The sequence below is a fragment of the Pygocentrus nattereri genome, chromosome 14, assembly GCF_015220715.1.
Source record: "Pygocentrus nattereri isolate fPygNat1 chromosome 14, fPygNat1.pri, whole genome shotgun sequence".
Lineage (NCBI taxonomy): Eukaryota > Metazoa > Chordata > Actinopteri > Characiformes > Serrasalmidae > Pygocentrus > Pygocentrus nattereri.
Genome location: NC_051224.1, coordinates 23667419 through 23688647, shown reverse-complemented (window position 1 = coordinate 23688647; position 21229 = coordinate 23667419). Strand labels below are relative to the sequence as shown.

Below are 21229 nucleotides of genomic sequence, written 5' to 3'. Positions count from 1 at the left end.
GGTGGTGGTGCCTCTTTTTAAAAAAGGGGACCGGAGGGTGTGTTCCAACTACAGGGGAATCACACTCCTCAGCCTCCCTGGTAAGGTCTATGCAGGGGTACTGGAGAAGAGAGTCCGGCTTATAGTCGAACCTCGGATCCAGGAGGAGCAGTGCGGGTCGTGGAACACTGGACCAACTCTTCACCCTCTCCAGGATTCTGGAGGGTTCATGGGAGTTTGCCCAACCAGTCCACATGTGCTTTGTGGATCTGGAGAAGGCATTCGACTGTGTTCCCCGGGGTATTCTGTGCGAGGTGCTTCAGGAGTACGGGGTACATTGCTCTTTGCTACGAGCCATTCAGGCCCTGTACAAACAAAGCTGGAGTTTGGTTCGCATAGCCGGCAGTAAGTCAGACTCGTTCCCAGTGAGAGTTGGACTCTGTCAGGGCTGCCCTTTTTCACCGATTCTATTCATAATTTTTATGGATAGAATTTCTAGGCGCAGTCAAGGGATGGAGGGTGTCTGGTTTGGTGACCTCAGGGTCACATCGCTGCTGTTTGCAGATGATGTGGTCCTATTGGGGACATCAGGCCGCGAACTTCAGCTTTCACTGGATCGGTTTGCAGCCGAGTGTGAAGCGGCTGGGATGAGAATCAGTACCTCCAAATCCAAGACCATGGTTCTCAGGCGGAAAAGGGTGGAGAGCCCTCTATGGGTTGGGGATAGGCTCTTGCCTCAAGTGGAGGAGTTCAAGTATCTTGGGGTCTTGTTCACAAGTGATGGTACAAGGGAGCGGGAGATTGACAGGCAGATTGGTGCTGGGTCAGCAGTGATGCGGGCTTTTTACCGGTCTGTTGTGGTAAAGAAAGAGCTGAGACATAAGGCAAGGCTCTCGATTCACCGGTCGATCTACGTTCCCACCCTCACCTATGGTCATGAGCTTTGGGTAATGACCGAAAGAATAACATAGCGAATACAAGCGGCCCAAATGAGTTTCCTCCGCAGGGTGTCTGGACTCTCCCTTAGAGATAGGGTGAGAAGTTCAGTCATCCGGGAGGGACTCGGAGTAGAGCCGCTGCTTCTTCACGTCGAGAGGAGCCAGCTGAGGTGGTTCGGGTATCTGGTTAGGATGCCTCCTGGACGCCTCCCTCGGAAGGTGTCACAGGCAAGTCCACCTGGGAGAAGGCCCCGGGGAAGACTCAGGACACGCTGACGTGACTATATCGCCCAGCTGGTCTGGGAGCGCCTGGGCCTGGGAATCCCCCTTGGAGAGCTGGTGGAAGTGGCTGGGGAAAGGGAGGTCTGGGCTTCATTGCTTAGGATGCTGCCCCCGCGACCCGAACCCCGGAGAAGTGGAAGATAATGGATGGATGGATGGATGGATGGATGGATGTTACAAAGTCTTCTAAAATTAACATGGTCATAAAAGTAATACAGCCACGCATAATTGCATAAAACTGTTTAATGCACAAACATTAAGTGTAAGGATCTAGCTAAAGGTGGTATATATTCACTTACTCACAGTGGCTTTAATAATACTGTTAGCTATAGCCAAAATATAGAAATGTGAATGTTGTAAGTGAGAAGAAATGTTTTTACTTTGTTCTTTACAGTTAGGATATTCTGTCATTGTGAATCAAGGCTGCACAATATTCTTATAAAATGCAATGTATTGTATATTGCTGGATATCATTATGACAGTATGAGAAGACATACATTGTGGTCACTGTATTGCACTATAGTGCACTAAAGAGAAAGAAACAACCTCTGCTTTAAGCAAATAACAAAAATACATTACCAAAGCTCAACTGCATCCACCTTTTTTGAACTGCATTCCTTAACAGCTGGACCAGCTAACCCACCAACTCGAAAAGTGCTTGTGAAGGCAGTCAGACTGACATTGAAACATTCAGCCATGAAATAAAAAATTATGTTCCAGTTTTTTCATTTACTTATTCATTTTATTAGCAGTTAAATACAGGTGTGAAATCTTGAGCATGTGCTGGACATGTGTTATTACATTGCAGTGTTTAAGACAGTAAGAAGCCCTTTTTTAAAGCGGCCTTTGTTTATCTTAGTGGATTTATATTGTTAGGTACCTATGGAATCCATTTTATATAAATGACACAACTACAGAATTTCCTTATAAACATATAATTCTAAAAAAATGACATTGTACTGATCTATTCATCAATACGGTTACACCAGTTTAACAGTCATAGGAGAGAATTTCTAGTAGGAGAATTGTTGCTGAGTAATGTGAGGGCGCTCTGGAGGACGTCCAAATGAATGGGTTATAAACGAGCTCAAGCAAAATTGTGCTTTGTAAATGCAGGATTGTTTTAATACAGAACATCAGGAAGTTCATGCATAGATGATTTAATTTTTCATTTTTAAGCTCCACTCACCCAATCATTCAGGACATGCTTGTAGGTGCCCTCTAGTGTTTGGCAGTTAATTTTATTTAATTTTATTGATATAATGGCTGAAATAGCCACACGTCTCTCAAGCAGGCTATTATAATTAGTCCAAAATAACTATATTCATGCTTCACGATAGCATAGATTCAGCAATCAAATATAGTTTAATATCACTGTTGTACAAGTGGCCACATTATTGATTTATAGGAAAACGTTTTATGAAATAATATTTATGCAAACTTATTACTCACATTAAATTTTATGTTTAGCCTAAAACTGACTGTTCTAACAATCTGTAATTTTTTGTACAATGTATGGATGCATTTAAGAAAAGCTGACCAATCACAGATCCTTTGTCATGGTTGCATTCTATTCTCTATTCTATTCTCTTAATAGTGACCGAACAGACAACTGATATTGTCATATTGCCTGACTGTAGCTGTGTTCCAAAGCCTAGGATGCATTTGAAAATCGAGACAGACCTTCTTCTTGATCCTCTGTTTGTCACATTAGTACGTAAATATATAAGATATGGTCTGAAAAACTCCTGACTCAGTGGTTCTGAATATTAAATAATTATTTTAGGCTGTACAGGGTGACTCGCAGCAACACACACACAACATATTTTAGCCTGTTATTCCTGATTTCCTTATTCCACAGTTTTCTGGGGAAGGAGAGGAATCGTAGCAGAAGTAGCCTTAATTTCCACTACTTTAAAAATCGTCCCCCCAAAAAACGTAATTTGTGTAAATGGGTCATTAGCAAAATATATAGTTTTATGTATTTAAAATGTTTCAGCCCACACTAATAGGTTTGATTTCAATGCAAGTTCTGTGTGGTTCCTGCTTTGAATTTAAATAACATAAAAGGGAAATAAAATGCACTTATCACTTAATTCATTTTTCCGATAAATACTGCTTTGTGGCCATACTTCCTATTACTTTTTGTATTCGGCATAAACATATTCAATGTGTGAATATGTAGAGGGTTTCTTTACCATTGCTAGACAAATATCTTATTTCAGAATTTCAGAGGCTGTAGCAAAAAGTGTTACGGTTCTTGGGCCGTATGCCAGAAAATGATCTTTTTTGTCTTAAGATCTGACAGGTCAAGAATTTTCACAAATTCGTATTACAGAAACAAATCTGATCTTAATTAAAGAACCTTCTCACAGCATCTTTTCTTATCTCAAGTTAGGAAATCTTAACTTACTTGATCAAAATACCTCACAACTGTGCACAGCTGAAATGTAAAAACATGTTTATCAGCATTTATATATACATATATACATATCAGCTAACATTGCCTATCGTTACTGGTGTCAAGAACGTCAAACAAACTGAAGTGCGAGAAAATGAAAGTTAAGAATATTGTGTCAGCGCTTCGTGCCGTTTATCAGAGTCGATGCTCTCAGTTTGTTTCATTTCCCAAATGCTTTAGCCAAGTGCTACAGTTATGTCCTCCTAATAAACAGACACACGTTCAGCTCCGTCTCCATTATTCACCACCATCACTGTCATTTTTTATCATCAATGTTGACACATGAAGGTAATAAGAGGGACGGTGGAGATCGAGTCTACAGCATCTGAGATTTTTTAAAACGCTGTTGGAAAGAAAACAAGTCACAGCACCGTTTTCAGTGTAGAGAAATGTAGCCTCATTATGCTGGTTATAGTGAACTGTGCTGCCTGACACTGCATAAAACAATTGAAACTCTCTGGGGTTTTTCTTAAAGTTAGCAACTGAGGATGATTCTGTAATACTGTTTTCTTATCTGGAAATAAATTTATAGACTTAAGAACTTGTTCTGTAATAGCTTCTGTCCTACATTCAGTCTTAACTGAAGTTGCCATAGTAACAAAGCAGATCGAGGACTTGTCTGTAATATGGCACCTGGTCTCCCCTCCCCTTTATAAATGACTGAATGACTATCCTTATACATTTAAAGTGTGTTTGCATGAAAGTGACACTAAATCATTGAAATTGTTTAGTTTTCCACACTAATTCATGTTTGCATAAATTTGCTCTTCCTCATAGTCGTTGTCCACAGCCATTTTATTTGCATCTGCTTCTGTGTTGATGTAGATGTCATCAGAGAATTTTAAATCCTCTCTCTGGTGGACACCGTCTTCTGCATTTTCATAAACATCTTTGTTGTCCATCTCATTCCCTGTATAAGTAATCACACATGTAGCTTTGGCACCTAAGGTATGATCGTCAAAATACACTTTCTGAAAATTTAAACATTTACCTTGTTAACCAAATGTTACAGTAGCAAAGCTTTCTACACAAGAACAAGAAACAAGAGCCTAATTTAATTCATTCCATGTATCGTCCTGCACAATTTACATGAATTGACTCACCTTCATGGGCATTGCCCACATTCCCCTCAGCGCCTACATTAATGTAGGTCTCACTAAAATCAACTGAATCTTCTCTCTGGTGAAAAACAGTTTCTACATTCTTGTAAACTTCATCATCCATTTCATTCCTTCCTCTGGTAAACTTGTATGTGTTTTTGGCACCTACAGAGGGATTAGGGAAAAAAATAGACTGGTTTATTAAACATTTAATTAAATACCCAGATTTTGCTGAATGTTATTTGAATATCAGTCAACAACAAAGAGCCTCATTTTAGTTTTCAAAATGGCTGTTTAATGAACATAATTAAAATGCTTTTTAATTCACAACAGAAAGTACTCACAAGGTCTATGACCTGTCTTCACAGCTGTCTGATCTTTTAGTTTCTTACATCTTTTTGTAAAGAAAATGATGATTGGCACTAATATGAGTAACAGTCCTGCTGCCACGGCAGAACCAATGAATGGAGCCAGTGATGCTGTAAGAAAGCAATCACCATCAAGACTTTCTTGCTTTAAACAGAGACCAAACGAGCAAAAAAAGCCTGGTGTATCTTACTTTACCTTTCACAGTAACAACCAAGAGTTCAGTGGTAGGAGAGCTACAGGTGCGTGAAGACACAGTGACTTCATAAACACAGCTGAAGTTTCCCTGGTGGATAAAATCTGCCTCAGGAAAGAAGAAGGTGGTTGAGTGGTTAACAGCTGACTGAGTTCTGGTGATATTGGATCCACTGAACTCCAACTGGAAGGAACCTCCAGGATACTGTGGTTTGGTGGAGCAAATAATGAAGAAGCTGTGGCCACTCATCACCTGTGACCCTTGAAGCCACCAGTGAAACCATCCATCAGGAGCAATGAGGGAGATATTGGGCTGAAGCAAGTTCACTGGAAAACAATAACTTGTATAGAGATTTGCAGACTGACAGTCAAGATTTGACTACAGAAACTCCAAATAAGATGTGTCTTACCTACAACAGAGAAGTGAACAGAGCTGCTCTGTGGAGAACTGAAATCATGACTGGACACTCTGGTCTGGTATTGGCAGTAGTAAGACCCCTCATGAACAAAGTCCACTTCTGGTAAACTGAAGGTGACAGAGGTTGCACTCTTGGTCTCTCTAAATGACCCAGAGTTCTGTATCAGAGTGAATGATCCACCTGTGAACTGGGTTTCTACAGAGCAGGTGATGTCAACCTTCTCTCCCCATGTGACCTCTTTGGTGGGACTGAGAGAGATGCTTGGAGCAGGTAGAGTCACTGAAAAACGAATGTTTTGGCTGTAAATACATGGTCTGACCTGTGAAAATCAAGTGAACCAACCTACAACATGACAAATATTTTAAATAGAAAGTCATTCTTTATTCAAACTTAAAACCTAACTTATTTAGTTTAAATATAAATTCAGTTGTACATTTAACTGTATTACAGTGATTACTGAACATAGGACAAAACAAATGTCTCTTACCTACAACAGAGAAATGAACAGAGCTGCTCTGTGGAGAACTGAAATCACGACTGGACACTCTGGTCTGGTACTGGCAGTAGTAAGACCCCTCATGAACAAAGTCCACTTTTGGTAAACTGAAGGTGACAGAGGTTCCACTCTTGGTCTCTCTAAATGACCCAGAGTTCTGTATCAGAGTGAAGGATCCACCTGTGAACTGGGTTTCTACAGAGCAGGTGATGTTAACCTTCTCTCCCCATGTGACCTCTTTGGTGGAACTGAGAGAGATGCTTGGAGCAGGTAGAGCTACTGAAAAACGATCATTTATAGCACAATTTTTTTTTCACTTAGTCTACGTTATATCAGTTAAATACCCATTAAAATGTGTAGCTGTATTTCTTAAAGGTTAGCCATTTATAATTCACATAACTTGAAACAATAATTTGTGGCTGGTGCCCTTTCTCCATTTACGGAATCCTGTCACTTGAAACACATTCGACACACAAGGAAGTGCTAGATATATATGTTTACATGTCTCGCTTCCACTTTTGATCAGATTACTTAGGACAAATCTTAATACCAAGTGTGAACAGGCCAAAGTGTCATTATTTGTCCCAGACTAAAAAGCTTTGTTTACTTAAAATCTTATTCTAGTTTGTATGAAGCCTATTATATCTCAAGAACAGTGTTCTACTAATTGATACAATTGAAAGACTTTTAGTAACAATTAATGAGCACAGGAGAAACATATCAAAACTGCAAAATATTAGCAAATATATAATTACAAAAAATCCAAAGATGTGTCTTACCCACAACAGAGAAGTGAACAGAGCTGCTCTGTGGAGAATTGAAATCACGACTGGACACTCTGGTCTGGTACTGGCAGTAGTAAGACCCCTCATGAACAAAGTCCACTTTTGGTAAACTGAAGGTGACAGAGGTTCCACTCTTGGTCTCTCTAAATGACCCAGAGTTCTGTATCAGAGTGAATGATCCACCTGTGAACTGGGTTTCTACAGAGCAGGTGATGTCAACCTTCTCTCCCCATGTGACCTCTTTGGTGGGACTGAGAGAGATGCTTGGAGCAGGTAGAGTCACTGAAAAACGAATGTTTTGGCTGTAAATACATGGTCTGACCTGTCAAAATCAATTGAATCAACCTATATATATATATATATATATATATATATATATATATATATATATGTGTGTGTGTGTGTGTGTGTGTAACTGATTATTTAACATAGGACAAAACAAATGTCTCTTACCTACAACAGAGAAATGAACAGATCTGCTGTGTGGAGAACTGAAATCACGACTGGACACTCTGGTCTGGTACTGGCAGTAGTAAGACCCCTCATGAACAAAGTCCACTTTTGGTAAACTGAATGTGACAGAGGTTCCACTCTTGGTCTCTCTAAATGACCCAGAGTTCTGTATCACTGTAAAGGATCCACCTGTGAACTGGGTTTCTACAGAGCAGGTGATGTTAACCTTCTCTCCCCATGTGACCTCTTTGGTGGAACTGAGAGAGATGCTTGGAGCAGGTAGAGTCACTGAAAAACGAATGTTTTGGCTGTAAATACATGGTCTGACCTGTCAAAATTAATTGAATCAACCTATATATATATATATATATATATATGTGTGTGTGTAACTGATTATTTAACATAGGACAAAACAAATGTCTCTTACCTACAACAGAGAAATGAACAGAGCTGCTCTGTGGAGAACTGAAATCACGACTGGACACTCTGGTCTGGTACTGGCAGTAGTAAGACCCCTCATGAACAAAGTCCACTTTTGGTAAACTGAAGGTGACAGAGGTTCCACTCTTGGTCTCTCTGAATGACCCAGAGTTCTGTATCAGAGTGAAGGATCCACCTGTGAACTGGCTTTTTACAGAGCAGGCGATGTCAACCTTCCCTCCCCATATGACAATGTTGGGGCTGAGAGAGATGCTTGGAGCAGGTAGAGTCACTGAAAAAACATCATTTATAGCATCATTTTTTTTCACTTGGTCTACGTTATATCAGTTAAATAATATTTGAAATGTGTAGTTTTATTTGTTGAATTAAATGTTACATATGGGCAATAATAGAAAACAAAAGATCAGGAACTCTCATTGAAAGTTTCAGGAATGCAAACATGGTCATTAAAATTGAAGCCTGAGAAATTTCATATTATATGGTTTGTTTTGTATAGAACAGCATTGAAAACATAGTTTAGGGGTGCCAATACTTCAATAATTTTGAAACACTCTTTTAATTCCATTCATTCAAAGAAGAGAAGAGTACACAGTTATTTAATTTTTTCTCTATAGCAGCAAAGGCATTGCTTAGATTTGAACCTGGTTAAAGGGGTGCACACAATTCACTACCTCCTTTTTATTTGTAGAAAGTAGTGGCATTTGTAGAAACCAGAGCTTTGGTTTAATTTGTGCAAATCAGTCCATCACACTGAATCTGTTTACACCTTGAATCAGTAGCATTTTTGTGAATAGGCTCACGTTAAGATTTTACACCATTTCATGAAAAGACCAATGTAAAACACTTGGTAACGCATTGTACTAAAAAAACATTTGGAGATGGTCAGACATGGAGCTTGACCACATTCAACTCTAGTAAATGCAATGCTTTTTCCATATATGCTTGCAGTTACCCAAGTGGAAATGTGTCTACTGATTGCTGACCAGCAGGTGAGAGGATAAACAAGGAAATATATGACACAGGCTGGAGTTGCCTGCAAACCATATTTTGCATTAGCGTGCATCCTTGGTGATCAGATCATAAGTGGACAGCACCTAATACTAGGGGGTTGTTGATTCTTAACTGTGATTGGACAGTTATGGACGTTTCTGAATCGATTTACAATTGTCAAAAATCGATTTTCTAAATTTTAATTAATAATGTAATGTTAAAGGAATGCCTGGGTTCGATTCCCCGGCCGGGCGGCCAGGGTCCTCTCTGTGTGGAGTTTGCATGTTCTCCCCGTGTCTGCGTGGGTTTCCTCCAGGTTCTCCGGTTTCCTCCCACAGTCCAAAGACATGCAGTCAGGCCGATTGGACATACTAAATTGCCCCTAGGTGTGAGTGTGTGAGTGACTGTCTGTGTCTGTCTGTCTGCCCTGCGATGGACTGGCGACCTGTCCAGGGTGTATCCTGCCTTCCGCCCGATGACTGCTGGGATAGGCTCCAGCATCCCCCCGCGACCCTGATGGAGAAGCGGCTTAGAGAATGGATGGATGAATGGATGGATGGATGGATGGATGGATGGATGGATGGATGGATGGATGGATGGCTGTTAAAGGAATTCAAAAGGTGGAACTTGGAAGTGCGGAAGTGTGGTGTTATGTGGTGTCACATGACAAAATGGATGAGAGAAATCTGACTGACACCCTCTGCATTAAAAGCTATAGCAGGGGTGGGAAATCCAAATGTTAAGAACATCCAATTTGTCCTTTCTGCAAACATCAAACTACCTTGGGAGCCACAACATTTTACATCCATTTTACCATCTTGACTGTAAATGTGTCTCAGTACATGCTGATATGCCAGAATATCGCAGATAAACAAGAGCAGTGAATGAGAGTCTTCCAGCTGACTTGCTACATCATTGCCGTTTGTTTGATTAATAAAAGATATTGGAAGTAAATTAATAATGGGTCATCACAAATACTTTGCTTTAAATGTACCAAGTTGTTATACAGTGAGAAAAAAAATTCCTGCATAAAAAAAAGATGCATTGATAATTGTTAATTGAATCGTGAGGCGCCTACATATTCCCACCCCTACTACATACAGGTGTGAAAGGTGTACAACGCTTCTTAGAAACACAATGACCCTTATTCATCAAAGGTGCATAAATTTCACCAAGAACTGTGAAACCACCCACCGCATCTTTTCGAACTGCCGTTCACGTAACGTAATTGGACAGCTGAACGCGCTTCGAGGAAAGCGCCAACCACCAGTTCTGTTACGTCGGCTAACAGACGCCTGCACTGACTAGCACTGTGTTGAGTGATGGAAGAAGGGGGGCCATCCTACCCACCCAGAGAGAGTGAGACCAATTATGCTCTCTTGGACTATGGATGGCTATAGCATCACCAGGGATTGAACTCGTGATCTCCTGATGATAGGGCCAATGCTTAGACAGTTGCGCCACTTGGGAGCCTGTGTCCTGTCAGGATCCTGTCACACCAGTCTCTTGAATTCTTTTCTCTTTTCTCCTATGTTCCTGTTTGAGCATTTCACCTGCTGTTTGAGATCAAGAGTTAGAGCTGAAATCTGGGGATTTCAGAGGTTCATCAAACTGTCCCTGTGTTCCATCACGTCTGTTGTACCAGACACACAGATTTGGGCCTAAGCATTCCACAGTTATTATCCTGTTCTGCTTAGACATGCAGGACAGTGTTAGCGGAGGAGTGGGCTAAAATGAACAGCAATTCTCAGGAGACAACAGTAACCCTTACATGACAGGATCAGTGCTGTTATTAAGGAAAGGGGATGTGTAACCAAGTATTAGAGAAGAAAAGATGCAGGTAAAAAATTTTTAAACAAAAATTTCAAAAAGAGTTTATCTTACCTACAACAGTGAAATGAACAGAACTGCTGTGTGGAGAGCTGAAATCACGACCTGACACTCTGGTCTGGTACTGGCAGTAGTAAGACCCCTCATGAACAAAGTCCACTTTTGGTAAACTGAAGGCGACAGAGGTTCCACTCTTGGTCTCTCTAAATGACCCAGAGTTCTGTATCAGAGTGAAGGATCCACCTGTGAACTGGGTTTCTACAGAGCAGGTGATGTTAACCTTCTGTCCCCATGTGACTTTGTTGGTGGGCCTGAGAGAGATGCTTGGAGCAGGTAGAGTCACTGAAAGAGCAATTCAGTTAATCCAAATGAATTAATGCTACATTAATTAATGTCTACAGACATTCAGTAATACATGTGAAGTCAATACTTATATATAATTTTGTTATAAATCACATGAAGCAAGAAAAAAATACCCACTAACTACAGCTAAAAGAAGCACTGCAATTCAACTGAAAATGTATCTTGAAGCTCAGGCTTGCAGTGCTGCACTATGGAATAGCGCATACCATGACTGATTACATGAAATGCTGGAATGCTCCTGTAATGCACAATGTTCTTCTTGTATGTACAGTAATCCAGGTTTTTGCCTGAAGCTCTGAAAATTCCAGGCTTTTTACACACTAAGGCTTATTATTCAGTACAGAGAGTTGCAAACTGCTTGAGCTGTTCTTATGTGTTCTTATAGATGATATAATACTTACATTGGGCCTGCCTGTGGGCCCTGTCCATTAGCATATTAACTTGCTTACTGATAATTAAAAGTAATCATAATCATCCAATAGGTTAGAATATTAAAGCACAGGGATTACGTTTTCAAACAATGAGTGTGTTTACATGCACCTATTAATCTGATAACTGCAGAAAATCAGATTGTCAGTAACTAGTTCAGTGTGTTTACATGCCCTTCAGTAGTTAATGGGGAAACTCCAGGTCTATATGAGTCGGACAGTAATCAGATTTCCGCTTTACAACCAGTCAATAAACTCACAGAAGATGACGTGACGTAAACGTAACGTAAAACTCAAACTTCATACCGAGGCTTTTATTTTAAACACTGTACCACTTTACCTGAAAATATGAATATACATCATCTAGAACATGAATATTTAATCCTTTATTTTGTGTTTGTTTCAGCACCACTCCAAGAGAGTTTTGCTGTGTCTCGCGACATCCATTGTCTGTTTTCACACGTGCGCAGACTGAGAAATCCAATCACTGAGCTAGAATCCATTTTCTAGATTTCTAGATTGGAATATGGTGTTTACCTGACCATTTGAATAATCAGGTTAACTTCAGAAATCCGATTACGATCGGATTATTGAGTGCATGGAAATATCAGAGATTCTTTTTAAGATAAATTCCAGAAGTTAGGAAAAGAACTGAATTGGGTTTGTGTGTGGGAGTGCTATGTTCACATCCCCACACCTCTGCTTTTAATGTATACCAAAATGTATGTCAGTCAGAGGTACTTTACATATTAATTTTTAAGTAGCCTGGAACAAATCATTGATGTTAAACTCGTGCAGAGTTTGCCCTAGGTGAGTCTGCCAAAGTGAGACATCTAATATTACTGTTATAAAGTGGCTTGTTATGAGCTCTGTGCACTCACCCACAGTGATATCAATAGAGCTGCTTCTGGAGGATGTGCTGGAGCTACTTCTCTGGTATGAATAGTCACAGCTGTACTGACCCTGATGTGATGAATCCACAGTCAAATCAAATGTTGTTAAGGATTCAGCTGTTTGGGATTTTATCGATTCCCCATTCCTGTATAAATGGAAGTCTACAGAGATGCAGGTTGGGTTTGGCGAGATGCATCTGAACTGAATAGCCTCCCCAGGCGAGACAGCAGAATGAGATGACGTCAGGGTGAGCATGGGAGTCTGTATAATGTCTGTTAAAGAAGTATAATTTAAATATGATAATTTAAGAAATATAATATAATGTCACAGTCCAAAGAAAAACTTATCTCCAAAATAGTAGCTTTACAGGAGAGGGCAAAAATGTTCTTTACTTTCAATGTAAGTTAATGGAAAGGGATTTTATTGGAAGTCATTTTGGAGCATTTCTATTGGACCAGTCATCATGAAATTTTCACAAATTTTCACATGGAGATACATGTTTTTCATTGGACAGCAATATTTAAACAGTAAACTGCTGTAACTACTACTTACTTGAACACACGACTCCAGCGTCTTCTCCGTGTCCACAGTTATGTGTTCCAAATCCATTGTTTGAACATGCAGTTAAGTAGCTTTCAGTTCCACTACAAGCAACATCATCCAGCCATATTGATCCACTTCCCTGGCCAAAGTGTGCACTGTGAGGGGCGCTGACCGCTCTGCCACATCCCATCTGTCTGCACACCACCGCTGCATCATTGATGTCCCAGTTGTCATCACACACTGTTCCCCACTGGTAATTGTACTGGATTTCCACTCTACCACAACAGCTTCTTTTTCCCTTCACTAGCCTGATCCCACTTTGCCCTGATTTGTAATACAAAAACATAAATGATTTCGTCAGTCTCTGATAAGTGGTCTTGCCAGTTATGTCAACAAGTTATCGACGGAAGCAACGATATGAGAATTCTAGGCTGATGTCTTTATCCAATATTATGTCATGTGCATGTCTGTTATTGCTGATAGTGATAAACATATTTATAAAATGCAGCATTTGTGCATGTCACATTAGTTTATTATTCATTTCTGTAGGGTTAAAAGTGCGGTAAAATGAATTTTTCTTCAATGCAGCATCAAACACCACCTAAACATTCCCCTCTTCCAGAATACAGTACAACCCCAATTCCAGTGAAGTTGTGACGTTTTGTAAAACATAAATAAAAACAGAATATGATGATTTGCAAATCCTTTTCAACCTATATTCAATTGAACACACTACAAAGAGAAGATACTGAATGTTCAAACGGATAAACTTTATTGTTTTTTGCAAATATTCACTTTTGAATTCGATGCCTGCAACATGTTCCAAAGAAGTTGGGACAGGGGCTTGTTTACCACTGTGTTACATCACCTTTCCACCTTACCTAACAACACTCAATAGGCGTTTGGGACCTGAGGACACTAATTGTTGAAGCTTTGTAGGTGGAATTCTTTCTCATTCTTGATGTAGAGCTTCAGTTGCTCAACAGTCCGGGGTCTCCGTTGTTGTATTTTGCGCCTCATAATGTGCCACACATTTTCAATGGGAGACAGGTCTGGACTGCAGGCAGGCCAGTCTAGTACCCACACTCTTACTACGAAGCCACGCTGTTGTAACCCGTGCAGAATGTGGCTTGGCATTGTCTTGCTGAAATAAGCAGGGATGTCCCTGAAAAAGACGTTGCTTGGATGGCAGCATATGTTGCTCCAAAACCTGTATGTACCTTTCAGCATTAATGGTGCCTTCACAGATGTACAAGTTACCCATGCCATGGGCACTAACACACCCCCATACCATCAGAGATGCTGGCTTTTGAACTTTGTGCTGATAACAATCCAGACAGTCCTTTTCCTCTTTGGCCCGGAGGACACGACGTCCATGATTTCCAAAAAAAATTTGAAATGTGCCGGTGGCGTTCTGAGTGTTGTTGATATATGGATTTTGCTTTGCATGCCAGAGTTTTAACTTGCACTTGTAAATGGACCGACGAACTGTGTTCACTGACAGTGGTTTTCTGAAGTGTTCCTGAGCCCATGTGATAATATCCATTACAGAATGATGTCTGTCTTTAATGCAGTGCCGCCTGAGGGATCGAAGATCATGAGCATTCAATGTTGGTTTTCTGCCTTGACGCTTACTTGTAGAGATTTCTCCAGATTCTCTGAATCTTTTGATGATATTATGGACTGTATGATGATGAAATCCCTAAATTCCTTGCAATTGTACGTTGAGAAACGTTCTTAAACTGTTGGACTATTTGCTCACGCAGTTGTTCACAAAGTGGTGAACCTCACCCCATCCTTGCTTGTGAACGACTGAGCCTTTCAGGGATGCTCCCTTTATACCCAATCATGATACTCACCTGTTTCCAATTAACCTGCTCACCTGTGGAATGTTCCAAACAGATGTTTTTTGAGCATTCCTCAACTTTCTCAGTCTTTTGTTGCTCCCCTCCCAACTTTTCTGGAACGTGTTGCAGGCATCAAATTCAAAATGAGTAAATATTTGCAAAAAACAATCAAGTTTATCTGTTTGAACATTAAATTATCTTGTCTTTGTAGTGTATTCAATTGAATATAGGTTGAAAAGGATTTGCAAATCATTGTTTTCTGTTTTTATTTATTTATATTTTATATGTTTTACACAACATCCTAACTTCATTGGAATGGGGTTGTAACTACGTCATCAAATATCGGTTTCAAATATCAGTCAAATGTAGTGATTTTTGTTCTAACAATTACATACCGACATTGATATGAATCCAATATTATTGAAAATGCCTGACATGAACTTTCACCTCTGAAAATACGAGAACTACATAGACAAACATACTTCAACATGAACTTTTAATATAATTAACTATTGAATGCACATTAGTAATACAGTAAATGTAAATGTTAAATAATTGGAAAGTCATGTTACTGCTTTTTGCTGCACTGCTTCTTGGCCTTCTTACTTACCTTACAACTAAACAAGTTTAGTTTAGATTTTATTGAATTTATTTTAATGGCAGGGAGGCAACAGGCTTGTAACATAAGAATCTGTCCTGCGTGAACACTTTTCACCCCCCTGAAACTGTAACACCCCAAGCCAGAGGTCCCAATGTCTACAAGACAAATATAGCCAGTTTATTTTTCAGTGAACTTACACGTATCTTCTGTATTTTAATATGGAGTGTTCATGATGGTAAAATAGTGGAACATCTGGAAAAATAAAATTAACATCTTTGTGCATTGTTTCTACTTGATGTGTCTGGCTTGTACTTCTTCAACATGATTGTATTGTGTTTATCTGAGCTCAAATAGGTGGGGTTTTTACATTGCACCATGTAAACAAATTCTCACCTAAAAGTTAAGGCGACTAGTACCCAAAGAGCTGTAGGGTGTCAAAATGTTGTCTAGCTGGCTGATAGTTTTGAAAACGGTGTTGTTTTTCATATTAGCTTAATGAATAAAATGCAGAGAAAAAATGAAAATGGAACTAATCAGATCACAAAAATGTTTGTTTTACTCAGGTACTATTTGGGTGTTGGACCACTCTCAGCACTGCAGTAACACTGCTGTGGTGGTGTGTTAGTGTGTGTTGTGCTGGTACAAGTCTATCAGACACAGCAGTGCTGCTGGAGTTTTTAAACACTCCATTCACTGTCCACTCTCTTAGACACCCCTACCTTGTCAGTCCACCTTGTAGATATAAAGTCAGAGACGATTGCTCATCTGCTGCTCCACAGTTTGTGTTGGTCATCCTCTAGTCCTTCATCAGTGGTCACAGGACACTGCCCACAGGACGCTGCTGACTGGATATTTTTGGTTGGTGGACTATTCTAAGTCCAGCAGCGACACTGAGGTGTTTAGAAACTCCAGCAGCACTGCTGTGTCTGATCCACTCAGACCAGCGCAACACACACACACACACACACACACACACACACACACACATACACACACACACACACACACACACACACACACCTATACATATATACACTGCTCACAAAAATAAAGGGAACACTTAAACAACACAATATAACTCCAAGTAAATCAAACTTCTGTGAAATCAAACTGTCCACTTAGGAAGCAACACTGATTGACAATCAGTTTCACAGCTGTTGTGTAAATGGAACAGACAACAGGTGGAAATCATTGGCAATTAGCAAGACACACTCAGTAAAGCATGAGACGGACGCTACAACCCACATAAGTGGCTCAGGTAGTGCAGCTCATCCAGGATGGCACATCAATGCGAGCTGTGTCAAGAAGGTTTGCTGTGTCTGTCAGCGTAGTGTCCAGAGGCTGGAGGCACTACCAGGAGACAGGCCAGTACACCAGGAGACGTGGAGGAGGCCGTAGGAGGGCAACAACCCAGCAGCAGGACCGCTACCTCCGCCTTTGTGCAAGGAGGAACAGGAGGAGCACTGCCAGAGCCCTGCAAAATGACCTCCAGCAGGCCACAAATGTGCATGTATCTGCACAAACGGTTAGAAACCGACTCCATGAGGATGGTATGAGGGCCCGATGTCCACAGATGGGGGTTGTGCTCACAGCCCAACACCGTGCAGGACACTTGGCATTTCCCAGAGAACACCAGGATTGGCAAATTCTCCGTTGGCACCCTGTGCTCTTCACAGATGAAAGCAGGTTCACACTGAGCACATGTGACAGACGTGACAGAGTCTGGAGACGCTGTGGAGAGCGATCTGCTGCCTGCAACATCCTTCAGCATGACCGGTTTGGCAGTGGTTCAGTAATGGTGTGGGGTGGCATTTCTTTGGAGGGCCGCACAGCCCTCCATGTGCTCGCCAGAGGTAGCCTGACTGCCATTAGGTATTGAGATGAGATCCTCAGACCCCTTGTGAGACCATATGCTCGTGCACTTGGCCTTGGCCACTTTAATTTTGTGTGTGACTCCAAATCCAGGCCTCCATTGGTTAATAAATTAGATTTCCATTGATGATTTTTGTGTGATTTTGTTGTCAGCACATTCAGCTTTGTACAGAACAAAGTATTCAATGAGAATATTTCATTCAGATCTAGGATGTGTTATTTGAGTGTTCCCTTTATTTTTTTGAGCTGTGTGTGTGTGTGTGTGTGTGTGTGTGTGTGTGTGTGTGTATATATATTTTATATATATATAAAATATAATACCTGAGCAGATAACACCAGCGTCTTCACTGTGACCACAGTTGTGAGAGCCAAATCCATTATGGCTGCATGCTGTGATGGAGCTTTCACTTCCAGAACAATCAACATCATCCAGAAGTATTGGGCCACTTCCCTGTCCAAAGTGAGCGCTCCCATAGGCGCTGACCGCTCTGCCACATCTCATCTCTCTGCACACCACCGCCGCATCATTCATATCCCAACCATCATCACACACTGTTCCCCACTGACCATTATGATAGACTTCCACTCTGCCAGAACAGACGGCATCACTGCTGACGAGTCTTATATTAAAGCCCTCTGTAACAAAGGGAGATTAAAGCAGAGCTTTATGAACAGTCATGTTTTTATCTGTTCTTAACTTGACATGCAAAACATGCAAAAAAGTGCCTGAACATTGAATTCTGTTTGTTGCATAAGAAGCCACATTATCACATACTTAATCAGTCCTCCACTGTATGCATATTGATTTTGAATGAACCGTTTTTTAATGAAAACAAAACTTACCAGCCAACAAGGAGTCACCAAGAACAATGACTACTGAAACAAAAAAACAGATATTTTCTTAAGTAAACGAGAAATCATAGTTGTTCAGAGAGCTACAACAGCTACAACAGATTTCAAAATAGTATGAAGATCTGAATGTCAAAATAAACTTTCCCTGTGAGGCCTGGGACAGAGAAGGAAACATTATTAAATTAACCATTTAATAAAATGGTTAATAAACCATTGAAAACTTATGTCATTTAGCTTGTTGAGATATTGAAAGTCATGTTTTGCTTTAAAGTTTTTGGAAATTTGTGAGAATGTGAGATTTACAGTGAGAGAAAAAAAGCGTATACAGTGATGCTTGAAAGTCTGTGAACCATTTAGAATTTTCAATATATCCAAGTTTGACCTAAAGTCCTAATAGTAGATGCAGAGAATCAAATTAAATGAATGAGACCAAAATATTAGATTTGTTCATTTATTTATTGAGGAAAATGATCCAATATTACTGGTCTGTGAGTGGCAAAAGTATGTGAACCTTTGCTTTCAGTATCTGATGTGACCCCCTTGTGCAGCAATAACTGCAACTAAACGTTTCCAGTAACTGTTGATTAGCACATCAGCTTGGTGAAATTTTAGCTCCTCCATACAAAACAGCTTCAGCTGTGTTATGTTGGTGGGTGTCCTTCCATGAACTACTGCTTCAGGTCCATCCACTACATTTCTCTAGGATTAAGGTCAGGATTCTTCTTTACCCATTCTTTAGTAGAACGACTTGTGTGGTGAGGATTGTTGTCTTGCTGCATGACCCAAGTTCTCTTGAGTTTCAGCTCACAGACAGATGTCCTGACATTGGGTCTACATCAATATCTTCCTAGCGTTTTCTGTGCTTTTGAGAAAAGTCCTAAAAAAAGTCTATGTCAGATTCATGATGTGTTCTGAAAGCGCAGAACTGTTCTAACCTTTGGGCTCTAGAGTGTGTAGATTCTGTTCTTTCTTAAGAACAAATCCCAAATACAATGGAAAATGTCAAAATCGTTGTAAAATCTGTGGAAGAATGGTTGGTGAAAGAGGCCCATTGTCCTTTAAAGTTTGCTGGTATAGTTCCAAACTTATTTTTTGTTTTATCTATGATGGAAAGCCATCCTTGCCCAGATGCCGCAACACAGGCACAAAAATGATACTACCACTAGCATGTTTCACAGATGGGATAAGGTTTTTATGCTGGAATGCAGTGTTTCCCTTTCTCCAAACATAACACCTCTCATTTAAACCAAAAATATCTATTTTTGGTCCCATCCATCCAAAAAATATTGTCCCAGTAGCTTTCTAGCTTGTCCATGTGATCTTTAGAAAACTGCAGATGGGCAGCAGTGTTCTTTTTGGAGAGCAGTAGCTTCTACTTGCATCCCATCCATGTACACCAATGTTGTTCAGTGTTCTCCTGATGATGGACTCATGAACATTAACATTAGCCACTGTGATTCAGGCCTTTAGCTGCTTAGAAGTCACCCTGGGGTCCTTTGTGACCTCATGGACTATTACCTGCCTGGCTTTTGATGTGATCTTTGTTAGTTGACCACTCCTGGGGAGCGTAACAGAGTCTTGAATTTCCTCCATTTGTACACAATCCAAGAGTCCAAACTCTTTAGAGAAGGTTTTGAAACCTTTTCAAGTTGCGTAAAAAATAGTGAATTGACCACTTCTACTAATGTACAAACTGCTCTGTCTGATTCATGAAACTTTTGCATAACATGGAAACAAGCAAATGATTTGAGTGCAAATTATCAATCAGCTTCAGTGGGTGAGATCGAGCGCTAGCGAACTCACTGACATATAATTTACATATAATTTACATGAAGCACACCCTAAATCATGCAGATGTTTTGGTAGGTAGCCAATAAAACTGCATGAACTGTATTTTGTATTGTATACACCGATCAGGCATAACATGAGCGCCTCCTTGTTTCTACACTCATTGTCTATTTTATGAGCTCCACTTACTATTTGGGTGCCCTTTGTAGTTCACAGTTACAGAATAGTCCATCTGTTTCTCTACATACTTTGTTAGCCCCCTTTATAGCCATATATTACACTAAAAGTCTCCAATAAATTAAGTAGTTTAGGCAGACTAACAAGGGGATCAGATAAATATAGGAGCATGTTGTTAGTATATAGAGAGACCCTATTTTCTGAGCCCCCCTCTGTATACCCATAAAATAAAAGATAAAGGGTTCCGAAATAGCCAAATATCAGATATTCCATATGTGTCAAGAAATAACTGAATTGAGCTGATTTAGTTTGAGTCATGGTGTTAGATGAACCATGATCTAGAGATGGTGATAGTACACGGTTTATATCTCCTCCCCAGATAAGATGGTATGAGTCTATATTTGGTAGATGGGAGAGGTAGTTAGTAAAAAACGTACAGTCACCCAAATTCAGCTAGAATGACTGGCATATTGTATAATCTACCTATACCTCTAACTATGACATATCAACCTGGAGAGTTTGCATCAACCTGTGACATAATGTAAGGAATATCCTTGTTAATAAGAATTGCAGTTCCTCTAGATTTAGAGTGAAATGATTGGCCTATCCAGCCTCCTCTCAGTCTAAAATAAAATGTAAGCAAGTGAGTTTCCCGAAGAAAGACGATTCCCACCTTTAGTTGCTTCAGATGTGAAAGAACTTTGCTATATTTAACTGAATGATTTAGAGATTTAATATTCCAACTTGCAAATATTACCTGACAACCTGAAGATAGATTAGTGGCTGTGCCTTTGCCATTTAAAGTAATAAAAGATATTAGAATACAGTTAAGGACCACAGTTTTGTGTCTTTGTACATAAATGTGGAATCCTTTTGTTAATTCGACATAGAACATAGATTAAAAAAAAAACTTAAAATTAACTTCTGGTGAAGCAAAAACCCAATTCTTGTCACTTAGAAGAACAAGGTGACCCAATGACCCCATGAGAAAATATCCACACATTAAGTGCTTGTACTGGCGAGGCCTAGATTAACAGGCTGCTCTGCTATACATATAAAACTGAATTGTACCTTTAGCAAAACTTAGATACGAAAAACAGAAGAAGCTATTGATTGTCCAGTGTAGACA

The 21229-nt window shown here is 40.1% G+C and overlaps 1 protein-coding gene across 1 annotated transcript; it reads right to left on the bottom strand.

Annotated features, from left to right (window-relative positions):
• Positions 1-1959: 1959 nt before the first annotated feature.
• LOC108444001 lies at positions 1960-18197 on the bottom strand. The gene is made up of 14 exons (XM_037544567.1): positions 18127-18197; positions 17605-17919; positions 12973-13287; positions 12408-12692; positions 10790-11077; positions 7902-8186; positions 7475-7762; positions 7016-7303; positions 6228-6515; positions 5732-6019; positions 5325-5648; positions 5105-5239; positions 4764-4925; positions 1960-4570 (listed from the first exon to the last, which is right to left on the bottom strand). The coding sequence occupies exons 2-14, from the start codon at positions 17813-17815 to the stop codon at positions 4401-4403; spliced, it is 3327 nt and encodes a 1108-aa protein (XP_037400464.1). The 5' UTR covers positions 17816-17919; positions 18127-18197; the 3' UTR covers positions 1960-4400.
• Positions 18198-21229: the final 3032 nt, after the last annotated feature.

Excerpts from the sequence above, each read along its gene's own strand:
- LOC108444001 (XM_037544567.1), bottom strand. The coding sequence starts at position 17,815 with ATGAATGATGCGGCGGTGGTGTGCAGAGAGATGAGATGTGGCAGAGCG. Across the intron at positions 11,078-12,407 it reads CTCTATTGATATCACTGTGG|TGACTCTACCTGCTCCAAGC; the intron begins GTGAGTGCACAG and ends TTGCTCTTTCAG. Across the intron at positions 4,571-4,763 it reads TGTGGGCAATGCCCATGAAG|GGAATGAGATGGACAACAAA; the intron begins GTGAGTCAATTC and ends TTACTTATACAG.